General features: G+C 36.8%; 1 protein-coding gene across 1 annotated transcript; it reads right to left on the bottom strand.

The window, feature by feature from the left end:
* Positions 1–1561: 1561 nt before the first annotated feature.
* On the bottom strand, positions 1562–17277 carry LOC113234523 (NHL repeat-containing protein 2). Its single transcript, XM_026469871.1, has 11 exons — positions 17058–17277; positions 16784–16950; positions 15683–15842; positions 15173–15357; positions 14333–14480; positions 10812–10979; positions 9068–9229; positions 7288–7413; positions 6213–6317; positions 3541–3650; positions 1562–2536 (listed from the first exon to the last, which is right to left on the bottom strand). The coding sequence occupies exons 1-11, from the start codon at positions 17212–17214 to the stop codon at positions 1739–1741; spliced, it is 2286 nt and encodes a 761-aa protein (XP_026325656.1). The 5' UTR covers positions 17215–17277; the 3' UTR covers positions 1562–1738.

The following is a 17277-nucleotide window of genomic DNA, read 5'->3' as shown; positions in this document are numbered from 1 at the left end:
GAAACCATAAGGCACAAATTACTAATACGACATTACAGCTTCATTAAACAACAAATAATGTAAAAATCAACGTTCATAAAGCAACATTATTAAAATATACAATAGGAAGTGTATAATGCTCTTTTAACACAATTTTAAGTCAAATTGAAGTAAATATTCGATTGTTGACCTCATCTTGCAAACGATGCCGCCATTGGATCGATAATGAGCTAATCGCATCGAGCCTTGCGGCTTGAATTAAACATTCTCCGATACATTTGAGGTACGACGATCGACCTCGGCGAAGGTCGCCGCAATCATGATGTTTGATGTTATAATTCTTCATCATCGACATGCAAATGTAACACGGTGTTATAGTGTAAAAAAAAATGCAATGGTTCCTCTTCTGTAGCATAAAACTTGTTGAGAGAAAAATCATCTTCTCTTAGTTTTGAAGTATAATCAGAGTACTGGGCTTTCGACTTAGCACCGTTTTCATCGCAAGCGGCAGAATTCAATTTAAATATTAAGTATCAAACTTAACATTACGTAACGTTAGCTTAACGTGATCTTGACCCTGTTTGTAGATATCATTTGATTTCGATGATAATGAGCCTTAACAAAATTACAGGCACATGGGACTTGTCAACTTATGTGTCAGGGTGACGGGCGCATTGGCACTGCCCCTCAGATCTTTGCGATTAAAGCTCTGAGTGGCACTGCAACTGTTATGGACTGGCATGTAGCTTACCATCAGGCGTACGACTTGTTCGTCCAGTCACTTGATATTATAAAAAAACAATATAGGAGAATTGGAAGAAACATTTGTCACAGGTATTTTATGCAAAGAGCCAGATGCCAAGGACGACTTCTACAACCTTTCGAGATAGGAAACTAAATTTCAGATTTTAATAGGATGCCTTAACAAGAGTTGTTTTGAACTACTTTGATTAGCTACGCTACTCGATATTTCGCTTCTGATACCACAGAGTAAATGCCAGGGTCAAATGAATTCGGCTGGGTTTGACTTCACGTCACACCCCCATACACCGGCATTGACATTTTATGCCGTTTTATCATTTAATAGTATCACTACCTCATACCTATATTCACTTTAGTTAATTTACTATTCTGTGTTCTTTGCTCTTTGTCTGTGTCAAAGTATTATTATTATTACCCTCCCAGACATAAAACTCGAACCACCTTTCATTTCCTTTTGGACTGTTGGTTTCACTCTTAGTTCTACAAGTGGGTCCATCAATCAGTGTTAAATGCCCTGAGATAAAAAGAAATTATTTATCAAAAACTATTAATGCGATTTTAAACTGGTAAACTGGGATTTAGTCATTCCAGAACCTCGCTGTTTAAAAATTTGAATTAATAAAACCGGGGAAACTCGTTCTTCGATATAACAATATTTTTGTATCCTACCTCTTTAAAAATATAAATTCAAGCTGGATCGAATTATGTATCTAGAAGCGTAACATTATAGTCAATCATATTTATTCATTAAAAACAACAAAGTTTATTACAAATATATTATAATGCATATAGTAGTAATACCTATATACAATTCCATTTTATTATTCCTCACTTGATAACAACCACATATTATCAACTTAAAAATAATCAAATTATTTATGTTTCAACTTAAAGCTATATTAATAAAAGTGCAAAAATCTTAACGAATACTGCTTGCTGTGTAATAAGCTACAATTTGTACTCAAGCTGGGAGATAGATGTCTCAATAAAGTTCTTTCTATTTCGATTCAGTCTTGTCCGTTCTGTTAACAGGGTTCACTTTGCAAGTTATTTTGTACGACTCGACCATTTTAACAGAATCTCGCACTAAGATAGTTGACCTGATTGTAAAGGAATGCGAGAAACATACAGATGCGTCGCATAATGACGTGTGGAAGCTAAGGTACAGCCGATAATGTGTCTTATCCGTTCTTTGTTTAAGTTTCATTTCCACTCGGCCGGGGAGTTTATTCCCTTTATGAGAACTGCCCACAAACTCAAAGTCATCTAAAGTTACGTCTTTATTGTTTTCGTCTCGAACGCAAACGTGCCAATTCTGCGGCGCCCCTGGAGTAAACTTCACATTCCTCGTGTCGGAGTCCAAACTAACATTAAAATATATAATCAAGTTGCCGCATTTTCTATTGACAAACAAGTCATTTTTGTACAATATCAAATTTTCAGGTTCAATGAACTTGGGGTCTGGAAGTCGTACTTTGAAGTCTTGGCACACGTTTTTCACCAAGTTTAGCAATTTTATGCTGTGATTATTTGTATCCGCGATATAAAGGTATTTACCGTCAATGCTGACGGCGAGGCCTGAAGGCTCATTGAAGGTTACTGGATCGGGGCTTTCAATTAAAGTTGGATTTAAAGTTGTGACTTTCTGTAAGCCCACGTCGACCTTTTTAATCTTATGATTATAGGTATCTGCGATGTATAGAGTTTTGTTAGATTCACAATATGCTACGCCGAGCGGGTGTTGTAGTTTCGCCTCGACGCCAATATCGTCCACGTCGCCAAACGCGAATAGATTCTGAAATAGATAAATTAAATTAATAAACTACGTCATCGCATATTTATTGAGATTTTTTGTAAATAAACTCCACTAGTTTTGTAACGATTATGAACACAAAGATCGAACATACAGAAAATTGACCCGGTGGGACTTGAACCCACGTCCATGCTGCACCGTAGCATTGCTCTAGCCATCTGAGGCACGAGTCCAGTTACCGAGTCATTGAAATTCTCGCTATGTGTTTTTGTTATGGATCTTTGTGCTAACTTTTGGCATTCGTCGCCGCTAGTGACATCTAGTGAGAGATTTTTGAAGAACCTTATCATATATAAACTGCCTCGGTGGCTGAACGGTTACCATGCCGGACTGCCACGCAGAGCTCCCAGGTTCGATTCCCGGGCCGGGATAAATATTTGTATGGCCTACATTGATTTCTCTCGTGAGTTTGGGTGTAATTTGTGGTTGTCTATGTGTGTGTCCATGGCACCCGCGACGCAGGGTTTCCCTAGTGCAGGGCTATGTTGAGTGTGTGAGCGCGTTATTATATCTTTGCTAGCTCTACTACTACAACTTTTAGTAGCAGAAGAGTAAATGTAAAAAAGTTCATCCAGAGAAGTACTACTGTCACCTTACCTATTTTTGGTGCCAAGTAATTAAGTGAGCATTATCGGTTTTGAAGAGTGCAGGTAAAATTACAGGCACAAGGGACTTGTCAACTTCTTTGTGACGAGCTCAATGACGGTGCCCCTCAGATCTTTGTGATTAAAGGCACTGAGTGGCACTGCAACTGTTATGGACAGGCGTGTCGCTTACCACCAGGCGCAGTTTGTTCGACATGGTATCATAAACTTGGACCTTTTCAAGGCGAGAGTGAATAGGCATTATCTAGGTGTGCATGCTCTATCGTCGACCTCATCGTCACTTTCTATCAGGTGAGATGGAGGTCAAATGCACACTTACATTAGAATAAAAAAAAAACCTCTTAACCAGTAAATGTGGTTAGCCACTTATTGAATACGCACCAATGGATTACGATCCCCGCCACAGAGAGTAGACACCTGACCAGTCGATAAAGCCAACCTCCTTATGGAAGAACTTTCAGAGTCCGCTATAAACACTTCTGGACTCGATCCTGTTGACATATTCAACAATATTTACTTATTTATTTATTCATTCATCTACATTGTAAACTTACAGCTAAATAGCCAACACGCTTACATGTCAAACTCAAACTCAAACTCAAAATAATCTTTATTTCATAGGTAAGCATTATTACACTTGAAATCGTCACAATGGTTAAACTCTACCGCTCATTCGTAAGGCAGATTCCCCTGAGAAGAATGAGCAAGAAACTCTAGGGGTTGCTCTTTGTAAATAGCATTTACAATATTTTTTTTTTTTTATTTGAAACATCAGAGATCGAGACTACCTCCATGAGCTAAACGGGTTACTACCACGGATTTTTGTCATCCAAGTACGCAGAAGTCGTATAATAACCTTTAGTATAAAGTTTTTGTTTCACTATAGTTTTAAACCTCGAGAAAGGCAAATTTTGTATATCAACCGGAATCTTGTTATAGAAGCTTATACATTGCCCCTTAAATGATTTTTTGACTTTGTGAAGACGACTATCAAGAAAAGCTAGTTTATTTCTATTCCTCGTATTAATGTTATGTCTGTCACTATTTTTCATAAATAAATTACTATTCCTTTTAACATAAATTACATTTTCATAAATGTACTGTGAGGCTAGTGTAAGAATGTTAATTTCCTTAAACTTATCTCTCAAAGATACTTTGGGGCCCAGATTGTAAATTGCCCTAACTGCACGTTTCTGCAGGACAAAGATTCTATTGATATCGGCGGCATTACCCCAAAGCAAAATGCCGTATGTCATTAGACTGTGAAAGTAACTGAAGTAAACCAATCTAGCGGTTTCGACGTCTGAAAGTTTCCTTATTTTTTTAATCGCGTACACTGCAGAGCCGAGCCGTTTTGATAACTTACTTATATGGGGACCCCATTGCAATTTAGCATCTAACGTTATACCTAGAAATACAACTGTATCCACAAGATTCAATTTTTCATTTCTAACTACAATGTTTGTAACCGTCTCTCTAACATTGGGTAATGTAAATTTCACACAATTTGTTTTTTTCTCATTAAGAAGAAGGTTATTAACAGCAAACCAATCAATTACTTTAGACATAGCATTGTTCACATCGTCATAGGAACATTGGTGCCTTTTAACTTTAAATAATAAGGAAGTATCATCAGCAAACAATACTATCTCATGTTTTATACTCTCCATAAGGCTAGGTAAGTCATTAATATAAACTAAAAATAAAAATGGGCCTAGAATTGAACCTTGAGGGACACCCATGCTAATTGCAGATCCTGACGATCTCGTACCGTTAACATCGACCCTCTGTACCCTACCACGCAAATACGATTTAAGAAGGTCGAGATCACGTCCCGCCACACCATAATGGCGAAGTTTCCTGACCAGTGTATCATGGTGCACACAATCAAAAGCTTTGGAAAGGTCACAGAATACACCAATAGCATCATGTGAAACTTCCCATGCATCAAATATATGATTAATCAACTCGACACCAGCATCGGTTGTAGAGCGATCCCGAGTGAAACCAAATTGCTTAGGAGACATTAAGTTATTACTATAAAAATGTGCACAATTTAGAATATTTTACTGAGAGTTGGTAGTATTGATATAGGTCTGAAATTGGTGGGGTCAGAAATACTACCAGATTTGAAAAGTGGAATAACTTTACTTTGCTTCATGAGGTCAGGAAAGACACCATCATCAACACATTTATTAAAGACACAGGCCAAATAAGGCGCAATATAATCAACTATAGAACTAATAACTCTGACTGAAAGACCATCAAGATCAGCTGTATTTTTTAAGTTTATAGACTTAAAGGCTCTAACAATATCGTTTGGCAATACATGACGGAACCTTAAATTAGTGATACTAACTGCATTATTTTCTTTTAGTAAGGATTCAGCGGCGGTGGGAGATGAATTTAACGACTTAGTAGTCAAAATTGGAATGTCAGTAAAAAAATTTTCAAATATTTTAGCAACTTCTGCGTCTGTGTTTACAATTTTGTCATTAAATCTTAGTTGAAAATCTAAGTTACGAGGTTTGACCCTTCCTCCCTGTCCTAAACAGATAATTATAAATATATTTCATTATGGTATTACTAAACTATTCTAATTCTAAAAATTTACAACTCTCCCTACATATATATTCAACGCTAATAAACGGATTAGGTTTGCTTTTACATCAATTCTATATTCATCTGTTTAATTTGAGCTTTACTTCATTTCAGCCTGTTTGCACCCACTGTTGAGTGTAGGCCTCCTCTTTATTGCGCCCTTCTTTCCGGTCCCTTGCGAGTCCTGTCCAGCGGTTCCCAACTATGGCCTTGATGGCATCAATCCATCGTGGTCTGCCTCTTGGTCTTTTCGTGTCTCTTGACCATCGTCCCTTGTAGCAAGTGCCCACCTCCACTTAAGCTTGTCTATCCTCATACCCGTCTACTACCTTTGTGCGACGTCAAACGTCTACATTGGGTACGTGGTCCAGCTTTACTTACAAAAAAAAAAATACTGTAAACAAATATCATCATAAGACAGACGGAAAGTTATTACAAAACTTATTTATTACCTGATCTTAAAGCCAAGCCCGAAGGCTGTGCAAATGCAGCCGTGGTGGGATAAGCGCTGTTGCGAGCTGCTTCTGCGCCTGAGCCCACAATACATACGCAAGTACCTAGAAAATTATATGAATTTAGATTTTGAATGAAATATTAGGTGAATTTATTGTGAGACATAGTTATAATAATATTAATTATTTTACTATATTTATCTTTTAGGCCTTGGGAGAGGTGAGAGTTTATAATAGATATAATAATAATGTGTTTATTTCACATCACAAGTACAGAGAGCAATATAACAAGATTTCCAAAAAATAACATAACAAATAAGCTTATGCTAAATTAACATTATATTTTAACATGTATATGCATTGCAAACGTAATGTCATGCCTGAAAGCACTATGCATGGTTACAGTTTGTCCCCACACTAAGGAGAGCCTGTCCTAGCAAACATATATATTGTATGTACATTCTAACTTTATAGTTAAAATTTATTTAGCAAAGGCTAATAACAGTAATAACAGAGCAGCTAACTAAAACTAAACCAGATGCAATATGTCAAGGCTGTAGACTATTTTAAAAGTTCAAAAGACCACTGACTATCCATACTAGAAAAATCTGTATTATGGGGGTCAGTCATCCTCCTCAATGAACAAATTTACACAAGTACTGAATTTAATTTTTTGAAATATAGTTAAATAATATAGCATGAAATAAATTTAATTAATTGTGTGTTACAGTGTGTATGTATGTGCTTGTGCGTGGTCATCCGTACGTGTGCGTTCGCGCGCGCGTTTGTGTGCGTGTGTACAATAATAATGATAACAATGTGCTAGACATCGACACCAGTACCAGCACTACAAGGCCGGTCTCAAGTCAGTGAGTTTGCTACTGAGTACCTTAGCAACGGAATTAACTCCGGGCAGCGCATACAATACGTACCCTTCTACCGTACCGTTCTCTCAAATAAAAAAATCTTCTATCGTATCGATTTGTACAAACAGCTGGGCCGTCTAGGTCCTCAAAAAGATTTATATACCTTGTTAATTCTTTAACAATATAGCTTTCACTGTAAAAATAAATACCTTCTGTATGCGATTTGTATTTCCACCAAATGGTGTTGTCGAGGAAGAGCGCCCATATCTGATGTGAGCCAGCACACGCGATCAGCAATACGCGACGTTTCTCGTCTTTCTTGTCTTTTTCTTTGTCTGCATCAATTAAGGGGCCATTAACCATAAGCGAAAATACAAGATACCAAGGAGAGTTTGTCACATCGAATATAATGCTTAAATAATTTGATCCTGCCTAAAAACCTCTGACCGTTAACCCGATGGTTTCTGGAATGTTTTGTTACCTACACTATTTTATACATAAAAACAGACTACAAAAGTTCGTGGAATTACATCTATTTGCCAACGTTTATTGAAATCGGTTAACGGAAAGTGGGTGGGATTTTCTTCAAATTTAAATGGGACGACGACCTTACCAACCAAAAAAAAGAATTTTCGCAATCGGTTCACAAATGTTGGTGTAATCACGTAACATACACACACACACACAAAATACAATCGAATTAAGAACCTCCGGCTTTTTTGAAGTCGCTCAAAATTTGTAACATAGTCAACATTTGACGACAATTCCACCTGATACAAAAATGACATTTGCTTGCTTAGAAAGTTTTTTGTGTACCGCCAAGTTATATTTTGCAGGAAAATCCACTTTAGAGCTGTTCGTGTTACGAAACAGGTAGTTCGTGGTTATTAGAAGTACATCCACAATACACACACGATTTCTATGTCATTTTTCAGGACGAAAAGTGTGGTATAAAATGTAGTAACCGCAATAATGTTTGTAGTTAGCATTTTAATTAGTTAAATTATACCTCTTTCAGATACTATATTACTTTAATAATATACTTGAGCAAGAATTTTATAAGTTTTTCTTCAATAAAAAACATTAAAAACGAAATATGAGAAAACGCGTATGCCAGATTTTCTTTCTACGGCGATGATATACTGAACAAGCGATTTAAAATATGTAACTGAATATTTTGTTTACAGTACTAGCAGAATTATTTTCAACTGTCTTGAGCCGGGTACTCATTAGCGAACTGTAACGTGTCAGATACAGTAACGTGGTTCTAGTGTGTACACGTGAAATAGTTTTCACTCGTTAGAGAGTAACTGGTTATCGTCGGCTTTTTTTTATAATAATATCAAGTGACAGGACGAACACGTCGTGCGCCTGATGGTAAGTTACACGCCTGTCCATAACAATTGCAGTGCCTTAGCTTTAAAGTTTTAAGTGCCTTACTCAGAGCTTTAAATCGCAGAGATCTGTGGGCACTGCTAATGCGCCCGTCACCCTAAGACATAAGTTGCTAAGTCTCATGTGTCTATAATTTCACCAGCACCGTTACCCTTCAAAACTGGAACAGTAATGCTGACACTACTGCTTGGCGGCTGAAATAGGTAAGGCGGCAGTACTACCCTAGACGAACTCTTTCACAAGGAGCTCTACTGCTCATTGCGAACTGCTCGCGGCAAGCTTGCGAACCACTTAAACATTATAATTTTTGGTAATATAAAGCTCGATACTCACTAGCGAGCTGTAACCGTAAGCGTTGCATGTTATGTTACCAAAAATCATAGTGTGTACGTACCTGATTTGCGAGCTTGCCGCTAGCGGAACGCATGCGGTTCGTAGTGAGCCGTCTGACTGAAGATTGTTTCACGCGTACACACTAAAATCTCGTTGCTGTATCTGTTACGTTACAGTTACAGCTCGCTTATGAGTACCCGGCTTAACGATTGATCTCTTGTCAATGTATTATTGTAACATGGCCAAGAGAGAGTACCTTACCCTTTGTTTCTTCGTTTCCATCCTTGTCTTTATCGGAGGCGGGTCCAGGCGGCGCGGGGGGCGGGGGCAGTAGCGGTCGCACAGACATGTCCATGTCTGGCGTCGTGTACAGCAGAACATCCCATGGAGACGAGAGAGGTTGCATGCCGAGACACTTGCCGCCTATGACACGATTATTCGTAAGTTTTTCACATAAATGGCGTGTACACACTTGATATCAAGTAGGTAGGTATATTCGGATTAACGAATTGTTAGGGTACGTTCGACGACAGAAGTTGTGCAGTTTAAAGTGTCGTGACTTGTATATTTAAATGAAGTTGTTCACATATAGTAAAACACGATTAATTGTCGTTCACGAGTTTTTTGGCGTTACGACGACAGACTGTCGTGATAATGGGAAGAGCTAGAACGACAGTCGTCTGACGACAATTAAATCTTCACGATAAAAATGTGACGACAGATAATCGCAGCTTTAAACGACTGCACAATGCGGTTGCCACAAACCGATAAATTATCGTCACTATCTAGTGGGAACAGCTAGACACGACAGTTGTTCAACGATAAAATAAACGTCCACGACACGGTCACGACAGATAGTCGCGATATGGGAACAGGCTAGACGCGACAGTCGTCCAACGATAAATAAAACGTTACGACATATTGGGAACGCGTCCTTAGTCATGTGACTATTGATATGCAGATATTATTATTAGTACTTACTACTTAAAGCCGGGCAATTTTAAATTCATTCACCTCTAAAGCAGTGTTTCTTAACCTGTGGTCCATGGACCCTTAAGGGGCCCGTTTAATGAGAGTTGGGGGTCCACTGTGAGCCTACCTAACACAATGCATTAACATAAAAATTGGTATACAATATGTTGTGAATAAATTAATAGGTACAGTGCGCGTGACCTTTTTGAATTTTCGCGCCCTTTGACGGCCATCCATTATTGGAGCGAGCGACACTCGCGTAAGTGCCTCTAACGTCAACGCCTTGACTTTCAAGTCATGGTATGGTTCTAATTCATCATATGCAGCAGCAACCGTCTCACAACTATTCATATGTAAAGTTTAATTGCAAACAATAAAAGCTGGTAAAAGAGGAACCTCGTTTTTTTATTTTTATTTTGGAATGGGTTCGTGGGCTCTTTGAAATTTTGAGAGGGATCCATAGAAAAAAGTTAATAAAGTGATAACTTTGTGACGATGCAACCTGTTTCATCGTCATCTCACCTTTTCTCTGGTTCCTGGCCACCTACTTTGAAATTTTGAATCGTTCTTAAATTCCTTTTCTTCTTCGTGACTTACTTTTCTTCTTTCCAGCCACTCTCTATTAAATTTCACTTCACATAAAGTATTATATTTGTAGTACCATTGAAAATCAAGTAACCGAACTGCTTATAAAGCATATTAATTCTAGAAATTACAGGCACTTTTGGGGTAAGTTCCTTTTTACCTTAACTTGTATATAATTTAAGTATCTACTGTTTTATACCATTGTACCTGTTTTTATATCATTGTTTTGTTACAGCCTTTACGCTTTTCCTTACATGTTCTTATCGCTTTCTGTACTCTTTCTTTATTTCTACAATAAGATTAATGTGGACCGAGATTTGTATTTAATTACGCGAGGCCCGCGTGACAACTTATCTAAGAGATATCTTTCCAATTAAGACAATTTAACGTGCTAAAACATTTAGAGTCCCAACTAAAGTAATACAAAGTTAGTACACCAATAACTTACCCAAATCGCCATGCACAGATTGTTGTCCATTGCCAGCAAGTACCTCTACAGAACCGTCGTCGAGATGTATCGCTCTCAATGCATGATTGTTGGTATCGCACACCGCCAACACATTGCTGGATAGCCAGCACAAGCCTTGAGGCGAGTTAAACTGCGCCTCATGGAATTCTGAGAAGCAAGAAACAGTAAATAGTACCTACTAAAAAAAGTTACCAATTCCAAAGCAGTAAGTACTGTGGCTACAATAATAATTATAATAAGTCTAATAGATATCCATAACAATAACGTACACTCATAGCTCCGCACTAGAGACACCTCGTAGGTGTGGTGCCACGGACACACAGATAAACAACCACACATTACACCCAACTCACGAGAGAAATCAATATAGGCCATACAAATATTTCTCCCGATTCGGGACCTCTGCGTGGCATTCAATGAATGAATGTTTACATATCAAAATGAATGTTCACATAACTGGAATGTAAATAAGATTGTGATGTCAAATGAAACAAGTTTCACATGAAATCTCATCTCTATAATAGCACGACAGGGCGCGACTTACGGCGCGTTCCCATTATGTCGTACCGACATATAGTCGTGTAGTTTCAAGTGTCGTGGCTTGTATATTTAAATGAAGTTGAAACATAGAACAACACGATTAATTGTCGTTTACGACTTTTTTGACGTTACGACGACAGGCTGCTCGTGACAATGGGAAGAACTAGAACGTCTGTCGTCAGACGATAAAAATGTGACGACAGGTAATCGCAGCTTCAAACGATTTTGTCGTGCAAACGACAAGGCGGCTGCCGTGAACCGATAAATAGTCGTCACGATCTAGTGGGAACAGTTAGACCGACTGTCGTTCAACGATAAAATAAACGTCCACGACACAGTCACGACAGATACTCGTGATATGGGAACAGGCTAGACGCGACAATTGTGGAATGATAAACAAAACGACTTAATCCCTTTATGGCGTTTTATCCCTTACGCGAAAGCGACAAAGAGCGAGATACTACCATCCTAGCAAAGAAAATAGCAATCTATGTCGCTCTCGCTTAAAAATCGCGCCCTGTCGTGCTAACACTACAAAGGCACTTTTGATAATTGCCCATAATAGACGAGACTCACACGAAAACACAAAATATATTCCATACCATAGATATAGAAAAAAAGGGGAGATTTGGTATGGGAGCGTGGTTCGTGTCGCCTCGATATGATCAAAACACGAGACACGCCTACAAACATCGCCACAGTGACATGGCGATCGTTGTACATACAAGATCTCTCGTAAAACGTGAAAATGCCAAGTTGTAGAGCTACACCTTGTAAAAATTAGAGCGAAAACTAAAATTTTAAAACCAGTGAGATAACATTCCACCGGCTATTTGCATTTTTAGTTACTATTTATATTATTCAATGTTTTCTTTTTGCCTCCATAGAAATTTCTAGACTCAAATACAGTGATGTTCATTTACGATGCCTGATGTTTATCGACAATAAATTTTCACTGAAATGTTTGAATTTCTTACTACGATTTATGTAATTAAAGTTAACCGTCAAACGTTAAACTGATTTCTTTTATTTTATTATTATCATTACTAAACATTTTATTTCGAGTAACTATAACACAACTCATATTTCGGACAACCGTTTCAATTTCATGTCAATTTGTATGTTGCTGTTGCTTGAAGAAAACGTTAAATTGATTTCTTTTATTTTATTATTATTATTACTAAACATTTTATTTCGAGTAACTTTAACACAACTCATATTTCGGAAAACCGTTTCAATTTCATGTCAATTTGTATGTTGCTGTTGCTTGAAGAAAAATGTATGTGTATTATTGTTTTGGATATTTAAATTCCATTATACTCGTAGATCAAACATAGAGTATTTTTAATTTCCAATGAGTTCGAAATAAAAGAAGGTTGGATTGAAGCTGCAGGAAAATCGAAAGATTGGTTTTCTTATTACTATTTCTGAGTTTGTTTAAATTTCCACAGCAAAAATGCATTTAAAAAAAAAATAAAATAAAATCGGCTTTATTTTACATGTGCATGCAAAAAAATAAGAAACAATTATAGAAAATTACACAAGTCCTTCACAAAAAACAAGATAATTTAATTTATTAAATTCGTTGATAGTTCGAGTTTACACTTGACAGCTTCACCAACCCGTGGTAACGTATAATGGAAAACTGACACTGGCGACGATCGCCATATTTTTTATATTATTCTTATAAAACTGACATTGGCCCAAGCCTAGTGGCCGCCATTAAGAAAATAATTTAATATAGAAATAATTTAAGAAAAAATTGAAGAAAATAATTTAATATAGAAAATAATAATTTATATTATTATATTAATTTAATAATACACCAGTACCAGTGTAGGTATAGTATGAAAAATGGAATATTTATTTAATATTGAAAACGCCACATGGTTTCTAACTTTCGCTTAGGTAGAACCATATCCCTCGTTGAGTAGCGTCAGTTTAAGGGTAATAAGGTTAACAATTCACGGAGCGGTTTTCATGCGCGACAGCGGTTTTATTTCAATACTCACGACCCTGCAAGTTTGTTCGGTCACGTAGCCGCCGCGATTGTGGGGACGAAACCGTTGCGATTGTGGAACGGACCGCGAAGTTAGTGGGAGTTAATCGCAAGTCGCGCGGTTAATAAAGAACTCACACCGCGTGCGCCTGCACCACATTGCGCGTGAACCGACGACGGCCGCCAAGCGCGCAGGTGACACGTCCTGCGCGGTTCAACTAATACCCCGCCGCGGCAACCGCGAGCAACCGTCACCACTACAGGCGTAAAACGCGACGTGAAATGTGCTACTAATTTCACATACTTAACAATTACACTCTACAGATACCGCGGTCCTGCGAGAGACGCGGCTGAAAACCACTCCGTGAGTTATTAGTGTAACGATGAATGAGTTTCGGCGCCATCTAACGTATAATAGTTAGCTATTATATACTAGTAGCATTTTTACTAAAACGCCACCTGATTGTGAATGGCTGAACTAGGATGAAAAAATACTGAAATATTGTAATATAACTCTTACTTAAATTACTGTAAGTTTAATTTTGTTAAATTTTAAAATTGTGTTACGTCGTTTTCACGTTTTAAGCCCTACCCAATCAAAATCTTTAAGTTATGGTAGTAGATAATAGAGCGTAAACTTTGAATTCCACACATTGACTTACAAATAAATGAACGACGGGTCTAATACAAAAACCACGAAAAAAATGTCCCAAGTCAACCTATTCGAAATTTAAATTGTAATGTCATCGCAGTATCGCGCTGTCAGTCGAACAAATGAAGACTAAAGCGGAGTTTGGCGCTCTGTATACGATTTTACGTCCATTAATTGTAAGTCAATGATTCCACACTAGCTAAAAAGTGACGACATCGGTACCAGATCTTACATAGCGTCATTACATATCTCCCCTTTTTTCCTATATCTATGCTCCATACAAACAAAATACAATATGTATGTACTAACTGCCATCCTTGAAACCTGGCGTGTTACCGCCAATTATGCGCAAGATCAGTCCAGAGCAATCGGTCAACAAAATGCGGTGGTGGCCAGTGTCGCTCACAGCTAGGAACGGTTCTTCAGCGCGCCCGCGGTAGAACGGATTAAGAGCTACCTGGTGATTGATAGAAATGTTTACTGACGTAATAATTTCGTCATATAGCACTATGTATGCCAATATGTACGCCAATGCTGGGGTGGTTGCCCTGTCATTGGCTGGGTATGTTCTGCTCCCATCATAAATAATTAATTTTGTTTTATAATTATTTAAAAGCTAACACTAGCTTAAGTACTTTACTAACAAATATTATGGATGAACATATAACTAAAATAAATGGTTTATTATTATGTAATAAATTTTCAAAAAATGTTGTTTCTGGTTTGACAGTATTGGTTTGTGTTTAAATGAAGTAATTGAATTGAGCAGCAAGTATGTAGAAAAGAGCAGTTATACCCATGAAACTTTGCTTTAGTCGCTGTCCTGTACCATTATTTACATAGTTGCCTATTTACATTGCTATGTAACAGTGGTATTTCATATAAACTCACAAATCTACACATTTCTAGGTTCTTTGTCACAATTTGGACAACTATGGTTGAACTATACTGTTGATTTATTTAAAAATATACATTTCATAATGGTACACATTTCAACTTTTCGTTGTCCTGGCTACAGCAAAATTTTTGCAGGGAAATAAAGTATTTTTACATGTTTGTATGTTAAAACCAATTAGAAAATCTTATTGTTAACCCAGAAACAAAAATCGTGTCGCATGGTGTAATCTGATGCTGATAATCTCAACAAACCTTCGAAGGAAAGCTTAATGTTTCCTCTTCTTTAGCCATCACATGCTTTGCAGGAGCTATAATAGTCGCCAAAGAACTGTTAGAGATACGAGTTCCAAAGTGTCTCAATGCAGCCCCTACATACCACACCAATTCATCTCTGTGCCCTTCCCCAGTCAGAACAAATATGGGCTTACTACCTGGCCCTAGAGGAAAAATTTACAAATTAAACTTTAAATAGTACTATTATAAAACAAGTAAAAAAGTACTAATATTGATTCAAATTAACATTTTCTAATGTAAACTTTCTTAAATAAGCTTGGTTTGTTTCATTTATAACATAGCAATTATTTAAGCATGACTAGAGAATGCAACACTGGATTTCTTTGAACAAAAACATTGTCTGCAGCAACTAATTTGTTAGCAAATACAAACTTCAATTATAAAGGCAAAACATATTGAAAAACATATAAATTCTTGATTGAACTCAAGTCAGTATAAGGTTAGTTTCATAGAGAAAATCAAACATACCCAGTATGAGTAGTGTAGGCCAACACCTAATGCCAAGTGCATCCCAGTAGGTACTATTGGCATCATTAACCACAGGATGATGTATGTTGTACCTCTGCACAGCTGAGAGAATGTTTGAAGTCTCCTTTTCATTTGAAAATTTAGCACAATGAACTCCAATCTGTTGATATTCAAATTGTAAAGAAATGTGTATTTACTATTCATCTAATTATTCAATTAAATTTGAGTTTCAAAGTTCAAAACCATTAAAATATAAATTAATAAATTTTTCTGCAACAGCTCATTATGTACCAATAGTCAAACAATCAGTAATTTTTTCATAGAATAAAAGGAGTAACTAGTAAGCATTGGTGGGGACAAACTCTCCCGGATTCATGCCCCTTTCCAGAAAATTTGTTACAGATATTAAAAAATTAACCTGTCCACCTATCTGTTGACATACAATGGTAGAAAGAGACACAGTTTCCTTAATGATTTTGATACTACTCATACTAAAATCATCATCATATTATATAAGTATATTTCTTGTTTATAAAAAAATGAAAAATTGTTTAAATTATAAGTTTATTAATAATTATAAAAATTTTTAGTTTTAAAATTTACAAAAAAATACAAAAAAAATTCTTAACAAAATTGTAACAGTCTCATTTTTGTCAGTAGAACACATAAAATGACATGGTCCAATGATGTGTAACAAAAAACCTCTCCTCATTATTGAGACTTGTAAAGGGGATGGGGATGTAAGGGTTTACTATCCTTACTGTCCAAACACAAATAAAATATATATTTAAAAAAAAAGAATGTTACTCCAATTTAGTTTAAATAATGATTATTGATCAATTACTGTTAGTAATTTTGTATACAACACATTATGTGGTTTCAGTTGTCCAATGCGTGAGATATAACAAGATGCTGCCAGCTTTTTGATAGTTACTGCTAATGAAAGTACACAGTAGTAGTAGTCTGTATTGTACATACTGTACAATACAGACTACTACTACTCTTCTTCTTTTGAATTCTTGGGCCAAGAATCAATGCTGAAGCCTATGGATAAACTGCTGAAACTAAACTTTGAAATAATTTACGAAAGTTTCAACTTACCACCACAAGCCCATCTTCAACTTTGTGTAGTTTCTCCAAGTGTGCAAGATCAGGAAGTACATGGTAACAATTTATGCAGCAATATGTCCAAAAGTCCAACACTACGATTTTATCCGTACAGTGGTTCGACAATGAAATTGGCTCCGATACATTCACCCATTCCAGATCTAAAAATTATTGTTTTAGGGTCAAGGTTACATGGACTACAACCAAAAAGTACACATAGTTCTATGAAGAAAAATTCCTCAGAAGAGTCTTTCGTCATGTAACGTACTTTTCTTAAAATCCTCAATAGGTCCTACAGATAACGAAACTTTCTTTATGTGATTGGTAATTAAAGAATCTCGCTCAGCTTCGTTGCTCGCAGCATTCATTGCTTCCGTTAAATCCATACAGGACTGAGCCACAAAATCTAAAGAACTCGACTCCATTGTTTGATTCGTAGAATATTATTACAAATCTTAGGAAAATAGAGGACATTAAAAAATGATTCC

This window comes from Hyposmocoma kahamanoa, unplaced genomic scaffold, assembly GCF_003589595.1.
Source record: "Hyposmocoma kahamanoa isolate Upper Pololo Valley unplaced genomic scaffold, ASM358959v1 102, whole genome shotgun sequence".
Lineage (NCBI taxonomy): Eukaryota > Metazoa > Arthropoda > Insecta > Lepidoptera > Cosmopterigidae > Hyposmocoma > Hyposmocoma kahamanoa.
Note: the sequence above shows the minus strand (reverse complement) of the source record. Positions and strands in the feature narration are given on the sequence as shown.

Coding starts and splice junctions, on each gene's coding strand:
- LOC113234523 (XM_026469871.1), bottom strand. CDS start 17,214: ATGGAGTCGAGTTCTTTAGATTTTGTGGCTCAGTCCTGTATGGATTTA. Junction 15,843..16,783: donor TTGAAGATGGGCTTGTGGTG/GTAAGTTGAAAC, acceptor GAATATCAACAG/ATTGGAGTTCATTGTGCTAA. Junction 6,318..7,287: donor ATACAAATCGCATACAGAAG/GTATTTATTTTT, acceptor ATAATTTTCTAG/GTACTTGCGTATGTATTGTG.